The sequence below is a fragment of the Rhea pennata genome, chromosome 15 (genome assembly GCF_028389875.1).
Source record: "Rhea pennata isolate bPtePen1 chromosome 15, bPtePen1.pri, whole genome shotgun sequence".
NCBI lineage: Eukaryota > Metazoa > Chordata > Aves > Rheiformes > Rheidae > Rhea > Rhea pennata.
This window is the reverse complement of record NC_084677.1, coordinates 8,901,981-8,921,373: the sequence shown is the minus strand read 5'-3', so window position 1 is coordinate 8,921,373 and position 19,393 is coordinate 8,901,981. Positions and strand designations below refer to the sequence as shown.

Here is a 19,393-nt window from a genome sequence, read left to right as displayed (position 1 = left end):
CCCTATGCTCCAGGGCACTACTTTCCCAGACAGCAGCAGGTGCCCTGCCCTGCTGCTTGGCAGCTTTTTTCCCTTTGCTATGCTCAAAGCCCTCTTCCTCCGCTCTCAAGGTTGCGCCTCCTGAATGACCGTTACTGGTCATCAGTGAGTGTTTTACAGCTCTGGGCATCTGTTTTCAGCTTGTCTCTATATTGTCAAGTCCTTTCCCCTATGATTCCACATTTCAACTATATATTGTAACAAGCATCAGAGTACCAAGCTCTCCTTCACACAGCAAGTTCTCATAACAAGTTGCTAACCAGCCTAATAGGCCAGGATTGCAGCCTTGCAAAGTTAGCTTAATGCACAGCTAGCAAAAGGTCTGTGCCCTATAACTAGCAAAGGTAATAGGTTGTCCTTGGGCAACAACAGCATTCACATCTGCGTGTGAACCTTCTATAATCATCCAGGATTATTAAGTAATATCCTCTTTAATAAATTGGGAGCTCTTGAACAACAGAAAAATACGAAGTGGCACTTTCAAAGGATTACGGGTTTCCAAAAGTTAATTTGAAGGCTAATTTACCCTTGTACTTGGCTTTAATGTACCTATGGAAGACCCTACCTATGGGTACCAAGCATCTGTGGGAGACTTGACTACTTGTCACTATTCTCTTTCTCCATAAATATCAGCACACGGGTTCTCTCCCCTGCTCAAAAAGTTCCTAAAGTTAATATTACAAATATAAGACTATTCATCTTCTTTGTTGCCTCAGCACATGGACGCATGTTGGACTGAACAGCAGTTGTTGCTACACTGGTATTCTTTTTAGCACATTTAAATTTTACATCCAATACAGAGGAAAAACATAGCTACCTCAACTATAATTTAGGCATTTGTACTCAAAGAATCTCATTAAACTGCAACCTAACCCTGTCTAACTCTATAGCTGTGACTGTGACACTGCTTTTTACCTGGAAGTCTTCTTGGCACTTTCTATTGTCTTTACAGCCCCAAACATATATTATACTGCACAATAAAAAATGAAAACACGTAACAGGCAATACCGGAAGATCTTACACTATAACTACGGCACTAAACCAAGAGGAGAGCGAGCCAGCAAGCACACCAAGAACAAATACAAAAATATTATCAAATAAGACTGCATCTCTGTAAAGGTGATTAAAATAATCAGATGTTTTAACTTTTTCCACTTACAAAAGAGACATTTATAAAAACACATGCATTTCATCATGCTTTATGGAACCAAATGTTCTGACCAACTCCATGTTATCCCAATAGATGTCTCCTGCAATTCAGTTAATACTGGTAGGTTAAACAAAATCTCTCTTGGACACAGTTTAAGTTGAGAAGCTGGGCTGATCCAGCGACAACCGCGACAATTGTTTTTAAATACTATACATTTGCTTTTTGAAAAGTATCCTTTCACATTCAGATTCTTGCCACTAGATTAATTCATAACATCCCCTTGCACAAATTCTAATATAATGGTAACAAACACCTACGTTTCTTATTACTACAGCATCCAGTCTTGGGCAGCTTTATTTAAACTTGACAGCTTCAGTTTAATTCTCCTCAGCTACCTTCTGTTCATTAAGCTGTAACTGGTCTGTGTCTGAAAAAAATACCAATTCATGTCATTTTTACTGCAGTGCACCACAGTCATAATATTTAGGAAATTAAGAATTTGAAATGTATTTCTGGATCTATGCAAACACAAAAACACTTGAGAAAATATAAATTGCTACATGAAAACAAGAATGATGTTTATTCTACTAGAGAAACAACTATCTGATGCATATGTCTAAAAATTGTCTAAAAGTTAAGGAAACATTTTTAGCAGTAGACTACAAGAAGTTAATGAGATCTTGTATTTAGCCTAGATAACAAAATTCATTTTGCAGTCATATATGTTCTACAGAGCTACAGCCTTTCCTTACACGTCCTTTATTACAATGTTGCAACCATTTACATCACAGAACTGCAAAGTGCTACAAAAAACCTTTAAAGAACTAATCTAGATTACCGGAGATTCAGACACATTTGCCTCTTTGGTCAATAGAAGTCTGAGTCCCTGTCATCTACCCTCTCAGGTACGTGCCTCCACTATTGGTCTATATGGCTTTCTGGTATAGATTGTTTTCGTTTTCCTCCTGTCCTTGGTTCATTTTGTAAAATATATTTGAGGAGCTGGAGTAATAAGATATGAATAGTTCTGTAGCAAGGAAATTTTATGTCTTAAATGAGGGACTGAACTTGAGACTTGTTCGCGTTTCACCCATTATTTTTCGTTCATTCAACAAAGAACAAAATCGAATCATTCACACTGTTCTAGAAGCAACACCATTATAAGCCACCAAGCTCTGCAAGTCACAAGTCACTCAGTCAGATTCAGAACACGACAACCGGACGAGGATTGGAAGGGAGAAAAGCTGGCACAGGTCTGTCTGTTCTGTGAAACACCCCCCCTCCCCTTCCTCCTTCCCCCTCCTCAGCAAAACACAGGAATTCTAAAGGACATCTAGGAAGAGCACAATACCTGAGGCTATTAAGTATCAGATCCTGTTTCCACTCACCTCACCAAGAAAGCAACATTCCTTCACTGGAACCAAATTTGTTTCAGAAATGTGTTATAAATATGATAGCAATTTGAAAGCTTTTAATTAAACCATTTAATAATGCAAGACAAAGGTAGAGAAAAAAATGGAAAATTTTATTACTTGGGCTTAACTGACTGGAAAGGCTGGTGTCAGAATATTTAACACATAATGACCTGGGCAGGAAAAGTGTATGTTAGATATTAAGGATTTATGTCTTCACTTAACTAAACAAATTAGTACAAGTATTCATAGTGTATTTGAAGTGCCATAATACTTCTCAATTCCAGTGATTTTGATTTATTCTCATTAACATATACATATAAATGGATCATTCTAAAACTGCAAGCATAAACATTATTTGCTCACTGATCCACTATTACACTGCCAACAGATCAAGCTTAATCAAGTAGTACCAGTTTTTTGGTTATACACACTATTAGACAAGACTTGTTTCACTTAGTCTCTGAACAGCTATGTTTTATTACAGTCAGAGCTAAATAAAGTTTGCAGGAGACTTCCTGTCTTACTTTTTCTTTTACCCCTATAAATAGAGCCATTAATGAAAAATAATTAAACACCTGCTCTAAAACTACATCACATACAATACTTTACTGGCTAAAATTAATGTCTATCAAGTTACTGACATTAGTAGTATCATTAGAAAGATGCAGTTTAAACAGGTTGTTCCAAAGGAGTTCAGTCATTAAAAAAAAAAAAAAAAAAAAAGCTGCCAGAGTCTCAGCTTCACAAGTCAGTGTTTCTGTTTCTTCAACAGAATAACCTTGCAAACAGCTGAAATCTCTGCTGTTGTAACTAAAGGTGTTGAAATGCAGAAGCTGTTTCCTGGGCACTAATCTATGCTAAAAGTATGGGATGAAGAATGAAGCACACTGCTGCTATTAAACTGAACTAGGAAAGACAGGTAAGAAAGGAGGTACAGTGGGAGAGCATGCCCTCTACATGAAAGAGCAGCTTCAATGTATGGAGCTGTCTTATTGAATAGGCAACAAGTTTCTTGAGCTTGTGGGACAGGATCAGAGGAGAGGTCAATAACTAAGGATGGGATTTCGCTACAGAGCGGCCATTTGGGGTGAGGAAACAGATGCTTCTTCGAGCAACTTGAGAAAGTATCCACATCATGTATCCTTGTTGTCTTGGGAGACTAACCTTCCTGACACTTCCTAAAACCTATCCAGAAGGGAGTCTGGAAAACCTCTTAAAACAGACACGAGATGGGCAAACTGGAGCCTTGACCTGCTACTCAACAACACAGAAGTGCTAGGGATGTGTTAATCCCTGGCAATCTTGGCTATAGCAACAAGTAGCTGCTTTCCTGGAGCCCAGGATCTGACTTTGGCTTATTCAGGGAACTGCTAGATGGGATCCTATGGGAGGCTGCTCTGAAAAGCTGGAGTTCTAGAGAGTTGGCAGGTCTTCAAGCACAACCTCGTCCAAGCCCAAGAATGGTGCGTCCTGATACTCAGGGAAAAAAAGCAGACATACCAGGCGAATGGCTTGGCAATATGGGGAACTCAAGACCAAGTACCAATGTAGAAAGGAAATGCAAGCAAAGACAAGCTTTGAAGGAGCAGTATCAAAACATTGTCTGGATGTGCAGAAATGGTGTATGGAAAGCCAAAGCTCACTTAGAGTTGAAACTAGAAAGAGATGTGATGGTCAAAAAGAAGAGCTTCTGCTATTACATTAGTAATAAAAAAAGAAAACACGAGCTTATTCAAGAATGAGGCAGTGATTTAGTGACGGTGGATGCAGATAAAGCTAAGGTACTCAATGCTGCTTATCCTCAGTTCTCACGAAAAATTGCTCCCAATCTTTTGTGCCTAGAGATAGAATGCAAGGAGTAGAACTATCAGTAGCAAAAGAGGATTCAGTCATGTGTCTCTTGAAAAATTTCAACCTGAACAAGTGAGTGGGATGAGATAGTATGCACCCAAGGGTGCTGAGATGGCAGCAGATGTCACTGTAAGGCCATGCTCTACCACCTTAGAAAGGCTGTGGAGTTAGGATGTTTCACTACTTAATGGGTGAAAAACTGGCTGGCTTAGTGGGCTCAGAGGGTATTGGTTAATGCAAGAATAAGAGAAGTTGTCATCAACTGAAACATAAGGTTTCAACTTCGTATGAGGAAAAATAGTTTTAGAAATACATTTCCAGGGTTTTGGAAAAATGCAGTGAAATGAATAAATTATGCATTTCAAGATTACCATTTTTACCATACTAAGTTATGGTACACTAACTTAACGCACACAAATGTATTTGGAAATAAAAGTCTTTTATTATCACGGTACATGTAAGTATCTAACAAGCTTATAGGAAATAATTTTAGTAACAGTTGCAGTATAAGGAAGGTACTGCTTAAAATTCTTAAGTATCACAATATTAGTGTTACCAGGAATAGATATCCTATTCTTGATTATGTAATCAAGAAAAACTTTTGCAAATAATATTCAGAGTACAAACTACTTTTAATCAGCAGCTAAATACCAAGATACTGACACTGATTATTTCATTTCTTTAATGACATCTGTAATGGATTCCAAGTGCTCTGCTTGATTGCTTCCTAGCTGATCAGGATTCTATTCATCACTTCAAGCTGCTGGAATTCTGAGGTTTCTTGGAGTTCCTTTTTTAAAGGTTTCAGTATTGCTGCAGCTAAAAAGCTACAGTATATGCTTTGAAATAGTCATAAACTTTACACAGTTCTCCATGATAAAAAATATTAAGAGGAATGTTTAGTTGTTTTTTTTTTCCTTCTTTTCATTGACAAGCATTGATTATAAAGCAATGTAATACAAGAAACCCTATAGACATCAGGCCAACGGATGGTAAAATGTAACTGAACTCTAGCTGACAGCAGCATTCTTCAATAAGTATGCAGCACCTGTAACTGTGATATGCTTTCATTAACACTGATTTTAGTCAGTTTTAATATAGCTGAAGCTTGCAAGTGGTTTAAAAGGCTAACATCAATTTAAGATATCAAATAAGACAGGTATAAGCCAAATTAAGTATTATTAAACTTAAATCAATGGCATGTCTCATGTCATTTCTGATTTTTGCCTACTGAAAAAAATGTGTTTTTAATTCTTTTAATCCTTCCTTTTTTGAACTAATATGGTAAAGGAATTGACACAGCAATTAGAGAGATTCTACTGAGGAGAAATATGAAATGATTGCAGACCCATTCCACTGCAAACATGCTTTATGTAAGTCTAAACATTGCTGGCTAGAACAATAGTGAAAATACTAAAATTACTCAAGGAGAAGAAATACTAATACTAGTTTTCATTCCCACAAACACACATTCAAGTAATCTGAAAAGCTACTGACTGTAAAAATTCTCAGATTGTTTCTCCTCTTCTTTAATGTAGTATTTCAGAAAGACTTCTTATGTTTTCAAAATTTTGTTACAACAAAAAAATACTGACAAGTTTCAGTATTCCTAATATAATCTTGAAAATGAACTCTTTCCAATAAATTTTTGAATGAGTTGCTGACTTAGCTTTTTATTTCACTGTGGCTTCAGTTTGAATTGTTTAAAGGGATAAGGTATTTGAAGAGTATGAAATCTCAAGCACAGATTAGTGGAGAACTAATATAATCTTGAAAATGAACTCTTTCCAATAAATTTTTGAATGAGTTGCTGACTTAGCTTTTTATTTCACTGTGGCTTCAGTTTGAATTGTTTAAAGGGATAAGGTATTTGAAGAGTATGAAATCTCAAGCACAGATTAGTGGAGAACTGGTGGCGAGAGACTTGTGCCATGTGATGCTGGCCTATAACGGCACCTTTTCATTATGAGTGCAGAAATGTTAGTATTTCATTAAGAGAAGAAAGTTAAGAATTTGTTTGTAACAAGGAAATTATCTCAATCGCTACAATTTAGCATGGAACACAGTAGAAAACTAGAAAATGTGATTGTTGTTTCAAGGTTTCCAAGAACTATCACTGCAAGGAACATGGAAAGGTTGCAATTCTAACATCAGGGGATTTCCATTTTGATGATGTATGTGCAACAAGTAAGTTCTTATGAAGTCAACAGTTTGGTTTTTCAATGCCAAATCTTGCAGCGCAAAAGAATCAAACAAAAATAGCTATTAACAAGCTATACCAAAGAAATAAATATCTTGGTAGGAAATTTATAAGAGTTAGTTGTCTCACCTTAAAATATATTTTCTTTGTATTTTATTTAATTATCGAGTTTTGAAGGTGTTTCTCTTCCAGGGGCTAAGTGAGGAAAAAATAGTAGGAAATAGTAGGAAAAAGATTTTTTGAAAAGCTCAGTATTTCACTTCTTCCATAATATATATTCAAACAGTTTAAACTAAAACATGGTTTCAAATTCTTTTTAAATATACAGAATCAGAGCTATCCCTCCATGAAGTACTTTTCTGACTCAGGGCTTCTACCTCCCTTTGTTGCATTACACACGCCTCCCTGCCCTATTGGGCAACTAGCCATAGTGCTGATCCACAGGAAAAAACTTAAAATTCTATCTGTTTACCCACTGACAACACAACAAGCCATTTATATAAATATAAAAGCAGCAATACAATGACAAGTAATTGTTCCAATTAAAGATTCTAAAAATCCTTTAGTAATGTATTTTGTTAACTATTTTATACAACTACCTGAGAATAGTTATACAAGATGTTACCAAATATAAATTTAAAATCAACAAGAAATTATTAGAATCTGAATGAAGTACTAGTATCTGTAGTACTTACAAATTACAAGCTACATTTACAGTGGGAGAGTTGAATAAAAGACAATAGGCCAAGAGAGGTAATGAACTACTCTTTCTTGAAATTTCTTGGAAATTGGAATAGACTGCTTGAAATATATATACACTGCACAACATATACATCACATAATGCAAGTGATCTCAGCAGCACAATCTGTTCAGCTTCCTTTACATGTTTGTTAGTAAAAATGAATACATGATAATGTTTTGCCAAACTAACAGATTTGTATTTAAAATATTATGGAAATCTTAGACATACGCTGGTAAAAGGTATAATAACTAGAGTGATCCATTACTAGGAAAAAACAAAGTTTGCAGCATGCAAGTTTCTATATATTTCAAGACTCATTTATTGTATTTAGCCATTAAGTACCCAGTAGAAGTCAGAATTTCATTCGAGCTCTCTTTAGTTGGCATTACCCTGTTAACAGAAAATGCCTTATAATAATGTTGAAGGTCATTACAGACAAAAGTATTCAGACAGAACTCTTTGCATTGTTTTATGAGCACTTGATAAATATTCAAGAAAAATTAAGTCAACTCAGGTTCTTGGATTACTTAAATTTTTTAGCAAAAATTCCTTCTCAATATGTAGAACACCTATTATTTGTCCCGAGTCCCCCCAGCCCCTTACAAGGGATACTAAAAGCAACACATCAGGAACACTTCCGCAAATTAAAAGTCAAGTAGAAGGGCAAGATGCTTCTTATGAAGAGATCAGCTTATAATTGTGGCTGAGCTGGTTTAAACCTACACTTCCAAAATTAACGGAAGAAGATAAACCAATAAAAGAAGTAATGTAATGACAGACTATATAATATGGAGCAGCTACTGTGGTTATAGGCAATAGATTATTATAAAGTTAAATTCTTTGTTTTTTATACTGTTTTATCACTAAAACTGTTCTGGCCAAAAGAAAGTTTGTGGCTTATAAATAATGTCAATGAATCTGACTCACAGCTAAGGTTTTAAAATCCACTTTGTAAGAAAGAGAAGGAATTAGTAAAAAGTCTCTATCACACTCAAAACCTTACTGCACAAACAAGAACCAGGGAGCACAATATCAGCTGCAAGTGGAGTGCAAAGCAGTGTGTAAAGCAAAGCACAGAAGACTCAGTGTTAACAAGCTCGCTTTGTGGATCATTGTGCTGTCAACTCCATCACTAAGGCTATTTGCAGGTCTGCTTGTTATCAAAGGTGGGAAATAGAAGGGAGTCTCAAAAGCAGATGTAATGGAAATATCTGTCAACTGGTAACCTGTAAAGATTGTTTTATTCACTCCAAATAAGAATATTTATTTAAAATGGAAAGTATTGAGTGTTTTACAGTTTTAACAGTAAAATTTCATAACACACCTTTCTAGATGCTCTGCTGTTGTTGTTCTATCAGTGCACAGAAATACTCAAATCTCAAGAGTTCTATAGAAATAGGACAGAATTCTACAATTTGAATTTACTGACTTTTTGCATTTTAAGAATTCAAATACTGAAGTGGTTGAATTTATACATCTAAATTCAGACAATTCTCTGCCAATTTAGGTACTCAAAAAAGCTGTAGCTGTAGCTATTTCTTTTTTCTGGTCACTGTTTTGCCAATGGCTAGAGTGCCTATTTAGCTTCTGAAGGTAATTTGTTTAGAAGAAAGATTTTTAGTATTTCCTCTTAGGACTTTTCTTTTAAGGACAATTCCTTAGGTCACTGAAAGGAGCAGCTAAGAGAATGGCACAGCTGAACTGAATGATACGGTAGGTCAAATGAAGAAAGCAAAATATTCAAGAATAGTTTGAAAAGCATTTTTTTTCCCCAAACACGGAAACGACATAATAGCAAACGCCATGAAAGTATTGTGAAGTCCAGAAAATTAAATTGGCCTTGTTGCTGACCTGAATACATACCAAGTGGAGTTACGATCTCCATTCTATACTTTTAGTTGCCTTACCTGGCATTCCATGGATAAGATCTCCACACAATACAAAGAACTTGGGTTTTGGATTTAGGTTGTTAATGGCTTGCACAGCTTGCTCTGTTAATTTGATCTCTTCTCCCCATTCATCACCTCCATTGTCACAGTCTCCAATTGCCCAAGCTTTCATCAGCCCAAACTGAGGATCTGCTCCTTGGATGAAGTAGAAGGGCCCCTTCCATTCATACTCCTTATCTAAAGGAAGAAAGAAGTGAAGTGCTATGTAAGCTTATAAAAAGAGAATGAAAGTTTCCATGCATAATTGAATCTTCACCAAAGTAAGTTGGAGCCATTTTAATAAAGATATACATTTCTGTAGACAATGATAGAGCACGAATTTAAAAGCAGAGGTACAAAATTTTCCTCTGATGGCTAGCAGCATGAATGAAAGTATATTAATCTAATTATATCACATGGCAATGAAAGTCCAACTTGAAGAAAAAGTGTGAGAAGAATACAACAAATAGTGCTGCAGATTTCAAGACTACAACATAGGACAACAGCATGTAACATTCAATTTCGGTTGATTCGTGCAGGACTTCAATTATTGCCTAACTAACAAATTAAAATATACACAACACATTCTGTGGTACCAGTAGACTTGTCCTTAAATTATTACTGAGTTAAAAGCATTTTGTTCTTATAATTTTAGAGAAGTTGGATGCAACAAATTCTTTTGAGTTGAAACTGAAGACATTGTACAGAACCAAGGACAGCAAACAAAAATCCCAGTGACGTCAACTAGCAGCAACAATCAAAATCTTGAGTACTTCTACACTAGCTCTTCAGACCTATAATGAAAAGGTAGGAACTCAGAAGCAAACTTACATTTGCAGAGTCTGCAGAGACAAAAGGGACAACAAAATTTCTGCAGCTACTTTTTTTGTATTCTTATTTCTCTGATACTATAATAATAAGTACAACAAAAGAACCAGGATCACTGAGACTGCAAGCAGTTTAAGGAAGGAAAATACTGGGCAAGTAAAGCTACATTCGGCTAAAAATTAAAAATAAAAATGGGTATCCCACTTTCTAGACTGTTGTCTCAACCCTGAATTAAAGTACAAGCATGAGTTCACTGTGGTTTCTCCGGTTGTCTGCACGCATTTATTTGCGTCCTGAATATTTGGGTTTGGACAGCTGCATACGGCTTTCACACTTTTGACCATGTCTGTCTCCAGTTTTGCTCTATACATTTACTTTTATTCTTTCTTCTAATGGCATTCCAGTTGTTAAAAAGTCACTAACTACATCAACCTATAGTTGAGTCTAAAAAATACAGTAAATGATTTCAAATTAAAATATAATCCATAAATAACTTCATGTATTATGTCAGCCTGATCTGAAATACAGTTTGAGGTGATAACACTAGATAAACCCCCCATTAACAGTACACAAGCCAAAGGTATGTCCAGAGCATGGATTTACTTTTGGTTTCTTTTTTAAAGTTCAGAGAAAATATTCTAGTATTGGACCACTTGAATTTTAGCTTTCCAGGTTCCAGGCTGCCTTGTACTTTGTAAGAAGGCAGGTATGTTTCTTTCAAAAAAGATCAAAAAACACAGATCAGAATTTGCCTGTTGTGTAGTGGATACAGATAGACTCAGGCAGGGCAGTGAAGAAATTATGTAGGCAACTCCCAGAAGCTGCTGGTAATTAATCTGTTGCCATGACATTGGATCTCTTTGCCAAATGTAAGCTTCTACATTTTATTTAATGTAATATTTAAATTCTAAACAAAATGATTTATAATCAGTTAACATTGTCTATTAATTCATACTAGTATTGCCTTGCTCTAAATAATAATCACGTTTTATAGATGGAAACTTTTAGTCATTCATTAGCTTTTAATTCTGAAATGAAATTAACTTTTCCAATTACATAACTTATTCAGAGAAGTAAAATGATCCATCTATCCATGAGTTTTCAATAGAAGCCTTTTGGAACTGGCTGAATGACACAAAGTAATTTAGGTTTTTATTATGCATCTTGCATGGAAAATGAAAAATATGACTGCCATAAAAATCAGCTTACGTGCTACATCAAAGGTATTGTCTGGGCAGAGAAATCAACTTACAGTTTTTATAAGCTATATAGAGAAAGAAAAAAAAAAGTCTGCCTCAGAAATCTTTCATGACCTATCTGAAAGAAAACTAAAAGGAAGCTCTGAAACAGCTACTTGTTTTAGAGGAGCATCACAATCCTCGACTCAATAAATGGACACTCAGAGAAAAAGCTGAAATCCTTGAAAAACATGACAGGGATTCTTAACACCTGTCCCTTTTCCAGTAACTTCAAAAGTATACTCCTTCACTGTTCATCAGCGTTGAAGAAATCTGCTTGTTTTGCACTGATTAATCTGAAACCAGTTATTTTACCAGTGGCCTATATGTAAAGTCTTTCCCCTCCCCCCTCCTTCCCAGGAACTGCTAGAGAAGACAACTAATCTTGTTCTCAAGGGTGCATTTCTCTATTTAGAGCCCCAAGGACAGCGTCTGCTGGCCAGCAGCAGTTGGTGCATCTGCAGCACTTCAGGTGCCTGGTAAGCAGGCTGGCTGGCACAGTCAGCAGGATTGGACCATGTCCCAGGTGAAAATAAACCTCATCTATAATGCTTGAACAGAGAGACAGAAGTCTGGCAAACAAACCATGCACTGTCAGGCAGCACGCAGAGCCGAAGCAAAATAGGTTGCAAGGCTGGAGCAGCATCTATTCTAATGGAAGCTTTATGGACTTTTTTCCTGCCTTGTATTCACACTAGGATAGGAGCTCTCTAGGTTTCAGTACCTGAAAGTTTCCAAGACTGCGCACAGATGCACTGGTGTGAATGGGTGGGCGATGATCATGTTAGGCAATGAGAAAGAGAGGGAGAGAAGACAAATTTGAAAAGAGAAGTTTCAGTACACAAAATCAAGATATGGTAGAAGAAAGGAGAAACAGAAGAGGCAGGGGTGGAGGTGAAGAACAATGGGGAGAAAAGAAAAGAGATAGGAGGTGAAAAGAGAAAGAAATTGAAAATGATGGAGAGGGATATGCACTATATTCTCCGTTAGAAAAGAAAAAAAAAAAAAGATGAAAAGGAACAAAATGAAGAAAGGGAAGCAACGGCAGAGATGCAGGAATCAGAGCTGCATAACATTTACCTAAAATGTTTAACTGGTCTTGGTCAAGTAAACAAGTATTCCTGTAATAGATAACTCATCAAATAGTTACCAGAAAAAGCAAGGTTGATTAAATATTTACAGCTTCTTTGCTGTTATTTGATCTGGCCCACTAGAAAACCTATTTTCAAAAATTTAAATGAAATTGCATTACTTATCATGTTGTACTTACAAATTTAATTAAGTGGGAACACAAGAATATATGAAAACTTTAGTTTATACTTAAATTATAATTTAACTTTTGTTGATCAATAACATGTTTTGATTAATATTAAGCACTGTAACTAAATGCAAAATATCATGAAGTGAGTTGTACAGACTGGTACAACAGAACTGGTGCAAACTTGCAGGTGCATAAAGTCTTCAGTCATATTCTGAATTCCGCTGTACCGGGAAATAAGTTAACTGCTCTCACTGGTCTGTCAGCAAACAGGTTTGTGGAAGGTTTTCCTTATTTGTGGAAGTCAAAACATCAGTCCAGTTAAACAGTTTATATTGTTGCAACTAGAGCAGCTTGGCTGATTTTGCTTAAAACAACCCAAGATCACCTCTGTGTGATTGCTCCAATATTGTAGGAGAGTAGAAACAAGAAACAGAAGTCAAATGAATGTTCCACTAGCATAGTTGGATGTAGAAATCTTTCACCTAACAAGTGACTTATCTACAGGCCTTAATCTGTGTTCAGATCATTACTCCCAGAACTTTTGCACCCTGTTTCTCCCTCACCAGCTGTTTGCCAGGATCCTCAAGCAGAACAGGTACATGCAAATGAACCTCATCTGCTTGTGTGGTAAGTCAGGCACCACAAAAAGCTGTCTGAACCAGTTCATTGGACTTTGCACTGAATCACAAGAAGAGAGAGTTCAGCAAATCACTCTGTCAGTACGCTAGGGGAGTGCCAAAGTTGGGCAGAGAGTTAACAACAAACAGCTTTGGGCAGGAATGGTGGGAGGAGGTGGTTGTTTTTGCAGTGATCATGTAGTCATGATCCACATTCCTAAATATTAGTCTGCAAGTTTTCAATTAAGTAGTGTGGACTGTTGTCATCTTCTCTTCAAATGCAGCAAGCAATGGCTGTCTGGGGAGTGACATCAAAGGTTTCTCTCCAACAATTTCCATTTTCCAGTTCATAGGTCAGGTCTATTTTTTTTTTTTTTTATAAGCTTTTAGATGAGCTAGTCTTATATCAAATAAAGTGCACACCAGGTAGATCAATAAAAGATCAGGATTCAATTAATAAATATTTTTTCTGCTTTCTACCTTGCATCACAAAATTGAGCAGAGCTGAGAACACTAACCGAAAACTGGCTCTTCATCTGTATAAGCACAGAGGCTGTTCGTGACTTTCTAAAATAACCACAGCAATAAATAAATATATAAATAAATGCAAGTACCAAGTAGAAGAGAACAGATTTCTCAGATAGAGCTGGTGCCTAATTGTGCCCCAAACTGCAAGAATTACCAATTTGTTTTCAAAGTACTGGGCTATCTTTTTAAATTATTAGTGTCAATATAGAATGTATTTACAAAAGATTAACAAAAACAAAGAAGTCTCCTAATGTATTGTAGCCTCCCATTCTCACATCTATTCAGCCAGTCCTCCTACAACCTCCAGTATTCCTGAATATACAAGATTTCTTCATTTCTGCTTCAATATTTTTAATTTAACTGCCTCAAAATAGGCTGTAAAGAAAGAATTCAGTTTTGCACAAGACATCAAGCTCCTCAAGGAGCCTTTATCTCTTTTGAAAGAATTGAATTGGACTAGCAATACAAACTTAGGTCTCCCACCCTACAGAGGGATGCCACAGCATTCTGCGTTGCAGTGTGCTTTCTCATTCTTTCTCAGCCTATTGCAGCTTCTGAACATACACAAATAATAGTCAGCCTCTCCAGTATTTCTCAGTAATAAGTCCCACTTCTCAGACATAGCTAAGGCCTGTTCTAAAATAGGCCATCACTTCCTGTATCCAACAGCAGAGTGCTTTAATCAGCAGGTTGTTGGGGCTGCCTAAGACTCTATATTCCGTTTTGGTTGACTATATTTCAAATTAATCATGGTGTGCTGCAAGAGTTAGTTTTTCTTTATACATTCTAGCCAAGTTATACACTGACAGTTAAAAGTTTTAAACCCGATACAGAAGATAACAGCCTACAGACATCAAACACTTTTCCATGACTTGTTAGTATTGCTACTGCCCCTTTACTGCCATTAAAAAAACAAAAACAAACAAAAAACCAACCAACTATTCATGTTTTATTTTCCTTGTTACTTTCTGACTTAATGGAAACTAGAGCAAGTGTGCGTGGTACTGAAGCTAGGTAATTTCTCCAGTCTAATTTAATTTCAAGTGGTCAGTGCAGTTTTGGATATATAGACTAAAAAACATGGATTTTAATTCCAAGAATTGAGCTACCTTAAGGAAACATGTCTTTGAATGACATCTATAATATCCATGGCAACTACTTCAAAAACACTCCCCCCCCCAAAAATCAAAGCACACATACTACTTAATACGGTATACAACTATATACACTTAGCATCTCCATAAACTGACAAGGTACATCATTCATTCTTCAGGTAGCCATCCCTTTTCCATGCCACACAGTGGCTGCTTTTTTGAAGGAGAAATAATGCCTGTGGAGTTGCTCTCACACAGAGCCACACAAAACTCTTATTCCAAATCCATTTTGTTCCCAGGCCTCCTTAAGAGCTGTACAGCTGATTACTACAGAGGTCCAACTCCAACAGGCCGGTATGCCTGTTTCAATATTCTACTCTTCCTGCTCCCATGCAAGCCAAACTACAGAGACTGGATCAATAGTGTATTTTTAGTAGACCAGGCTGAAAAACAGTTCCAGCTTTTAATTTTATTTAAGCATTATTCTATGAAGGGCCAAAGTAGTCAGCAGTAATTCATAACATAAAACCTTTGTGAACACACACAAAAAGGCACTGACGACCTAGATGAGATTTAAGTCTTAACCTTACCCTTTCTAGAGGACAATAGTTGATATCTTGATACAACTTAGTGTCTTCCTCTTTTGCTTTTCCCTAAATTCTCCTCTCCTTTTTCTTCCTCCCTTCCCTAATGATCACAAATGAACATATACACAGGCCGGTCATATAAACCTCTGGAAGCAGGTCTGTGACAACAGTGCAGTAATGGTAGAATTACCAGCATTTCAATGGCAGGATTTTCAATAGCACATGCTGTGGTTTTGGGGTTCATTTTGTTTTTCTGTAGACTCCATAGCATTTTACAGAAAAGTAGTTATGAAAAGTTAAGAGGAGGCAGAAATAACTAAAAAGAACTCCTGCGTACTGACAACTGTGTGTTTGCCAAGGGACTTGAATTTGGTTCTTTAAAAGATCACTGGAAGAAATGAAATACAATTTTTTCCCCATGTTTAAATGCAGACTGCTAACCAAAGATTAAACAGTTTTGGTTTGCTTTTTATGTACCTTCAAACACATTCTATTTTGAAAGATAATAATGGCCTGAGTCTCTCTTCTGTTCACTGTTAAAAACGGAACAGCAAGAACATATCAGGTACATGGGTTCCTTCCCTTAGCTGTCTCTGTCTATCGAAGTTCACATGTGATTGTTTTTCTAGGTAAAATGAGACAAGAAGCACAACCTTTTCTAACAAAACTATAATCAGGAAGAAGAATTGAGTTTTTATACCTAGGCAGTATCCGTACCTTATATGACAATTAGCCATTTCTCCCCCCCGGCCTCCAACTATTTTGGGGAATACGCTTTCCTTTCTCTCAGCCCTGAAAGAGCTTAAAAAAAAAAAAATACAGTGCTTGCACTAAATCCTATATAATTCTCATTCAATATTAAAATATTACCAACAAGACTTTAAAAAAATACTGTCATTGTTGCCTGTAGGTTCAAATACAAAAGTAGATCTCATTCACATGAAGTCTTCATTCCTTTCAGTTGCATTTTTCAGCTGTACCTTAGAGACTACCATAGAAATGGCTAGAAGGGTTCTGCTGCATGACTAAGGTTAAGTTATTTTGTGACGCTCAGTTCTGTGCCTCAGAAAAAAAAACGGGGGGGGGGGGGGGGGGGGGGAACCTCACCAAAATGCATTTTTGGAGAACACAGAAGTCTCTCTCTAAAAAAGTAATTACTGTAAAAATTATGTATAATAAGTACAAACTACAGAATTAGCATCAGTGAGAAACACTAAGTGACAGAACAGTTTCTCAAATAAAGTAACTATTGCTACTTTTTTAAAAAGATATACTGTTAAACTTTTTAATTAACTACCAAGGTAAGAAATGCCCTCCCCCCAATACAAGCAGTTGACTTGTACTAAGGGCACCAAAATGGTAAGCTCTAGTCATACCTTATGCCCACCCTCAACTTTATACATGTATATTCAGCCAAAGACTGTAGGTGTGAGTGCGAATATCTTGGGTGTGACAAGGTAAAGTGACAGAGTTGCCCAAAACCCACTTAAAAATTCCTAAAAAATTTGCCTAATTCATATGACAGTTGGAACCAATATTGGGAAGGGAACACAGTAGCTAGTAAGCAGTTCTTGATGTGTCCTGATCAGTGCAAAACTTGGCTCAAGAATATTACTGTTGAAGAGCTTTAGAACAGTAATCATAATGTCCCAAGATTAAACATTCATGTGAAAGTAAGAAAAAAAGAAAAAAAGAAATTGACTGTAGCTGTATTTAATTTCAAAGGAAGAGAATTACTTGCAATTATGAAACTTTTTAGAAGTGCAAAAATCCTTGAAGGCAGCATGGAAATTATTCAAAGACACTATCCCAAAGGCTCTGACCATATGCACAGCACTGACTAAGAAGGATTTCTAAAAAACTGAAAATAATCCAGCCTGACTACACAACAGCTGTAAGGAGGCTACTAAAACCACCACAAATTCCTTGAAAAACTAAAGCTATATCCAAATAAGAACACAGGAAAGACTTTATACTCTGGAAAGCAAGATGCAACAGTCCAAAAAGTTCAGCTAAAAGAGTGAAGAATAATTGGAAAACAGTGTAAACCTGAAAACTAAAAAAGCCCGTTTGAAAGCATTACAAGCAGGTAGCTTGCCAGACAGTCAGTTCGAGACACGCAGAGAAAGACATGCAGAGAAGACAGAGACATAGCAGGAAAGCAAAGTGAATTTTTGTATTTCTGTCTACTGTGAAGGAACCTGGAAAGATTCAATGCCAGAATGCTTCCTTACAGGTAGTGCATCAGAGCACCAGTAGAGGATTCAGCAAACAAACACAAATAATAATAAATCCATACCAATATTTAAAAAGTGTTCCAGAGCAATTTCTTAACTAGTAAATAGCAAAACTGGTGTCTATATACACAAAGTAATAGATAGTGTCTTAACAAAGACAGTAACTATCGCAGTTACTACCTCTTCAAGAGTTCTCAACAGCTTTTGCAAAGAGAAGTCTACCTCTCAGGTTTACAATTTCAAGGGAGTCAGTAGGAACATCAACAAGGGGAACCCACTTGAAACCTCTCTGAGATCTAGGTAGACTGTATTTGACACAGTTTCAACCAAGGCTCTTACAGATGTCCTTATATGGATAAATAATTGGTAAGAAAAGAAAAAGAAAAAAAAGACACAGACACTTAGATCCCATGAGCATCTGTGTTGGGACCTGTACTGTTCAGCATACACAGAACAATCTGTAAGAGCAACTGAATAGCAAGGAAGTGAAATTTGCTAAAATTAAGCTATCTGGCACAATAAAAATAAGGCTTACTTGTGAAATACTATGTAAAGACTCCATTACTCAGCATGATCATTCAAGAAAGCAGCAGATGAACTTCAATGCAGAAGAGCATCACCAACTTCATAAAAACAAGGACAGTTCTGCGAGTGCTACAAAGAAAAGTCACCTCAGTGTTCATAATCACACCAAAAAAAAAAAAAAAAAACAACACTTAGATAGGAAAGGAATAGAAAGCAAAACAAGAAAAATCCCATTATCATTATGCCCCTGTATAAATCCAAATTGTATTCCTGCATTGAATACTATTCTATCATTTTTGAGGTCTGGAAGGGAAGCATAATAAGGATGATGAAAAGTGTAAAAAAGCTTCCATATGACGACCAACCAAAAAAAAAAAAAAAAAGTACTAGTTTTCAAAAGAACAGGGAGGGAAACACAATAACTACCTATAAAAATCACAAGTGGAACTGAAAGCATGAATACACAATGCTTGTTAACTATCTTTTCCAGTTGAAGGTTTTGGAAGCATCAAACAACCCATCAAAAGACAGATTCAAATCAGACATACTTCTCACAACCAAGCTAAGCTGTACAATTAGGATCATTTGTTTTGGAGTATGATCATATTGGTATTATTTAAACAGAAAAGAAAAAAACAAAACAAACAAACAAACAAAAAAAAAACACTATATGGGGATGGGAGGGAGGGGTTTCTCACCAGAGCTGATCTGGGCATACCCTATCAATGAATTTGGAAACTAAAAATATCTGGAGGCATTAAAAGACTGCATTCTGCACAAGGAGTAGCAGAATGCTCCCTCTTGTAACATCCAATCTCTCCACTATCACAAGTATTTTCTCACACACCCCGTAAAAATTTCAAAGAGGAATATTTCTTCCACTTCGGGGGAGAAAGGGGCAGGGGGAAATCTGCTTATTATTATGACTCGTTTTACTATTTAAGAAGAATAAAACCCCTACTTTTACATAAATTATTGCACAGCACTATTAGAATACTTAGAGTAGGAGAGGTTTGGGGAGAGGTGATGAGAAGTCAACAAAATTTACCCTGGTATGCTCCTGTTTCTTCATTAACATACCTGAAGCATATGGGTAGAAGAGACAGAATGTATTAAAAAACTAAAGCTAAAACATACAGAGATATCATTCTA

The 19,393-nt window shown here is 36.3% G+C and overlaps 1 protein-coding gene across 4 annotated transcripts in view; it reads right to left on the bottom strand.

Annotated features, from left to right (window-relative positions):
- Positions 1 to 19,393, bottom strand: part of CPPED1 (calcineurin like phosphoesterase domain containing 1) — a 51,902-nt gene that overhangs the window by 30,198 nt on the left and 2,311 nt on the right. For 2 of the 4 annotated variants that reach the window (XM_062588672.1, XM_062588673.1), the window contains exon 2: positions 9,306 to 9,524. In XM_062588672.1, the coding sequence (XP_062444656.1) occupies positions 9,306 to 9,524 (219 nt within the window). Of the gene's footprint in view, positions 1 to 9,305; positions 9,525 to 18,251; positions 18,371 to 19,393 lie in introns of all 4 variants that reach the window. The other 2 variants (XM_062588675.1, XM_062588674.1) reach the window with 2 other exon arrangements.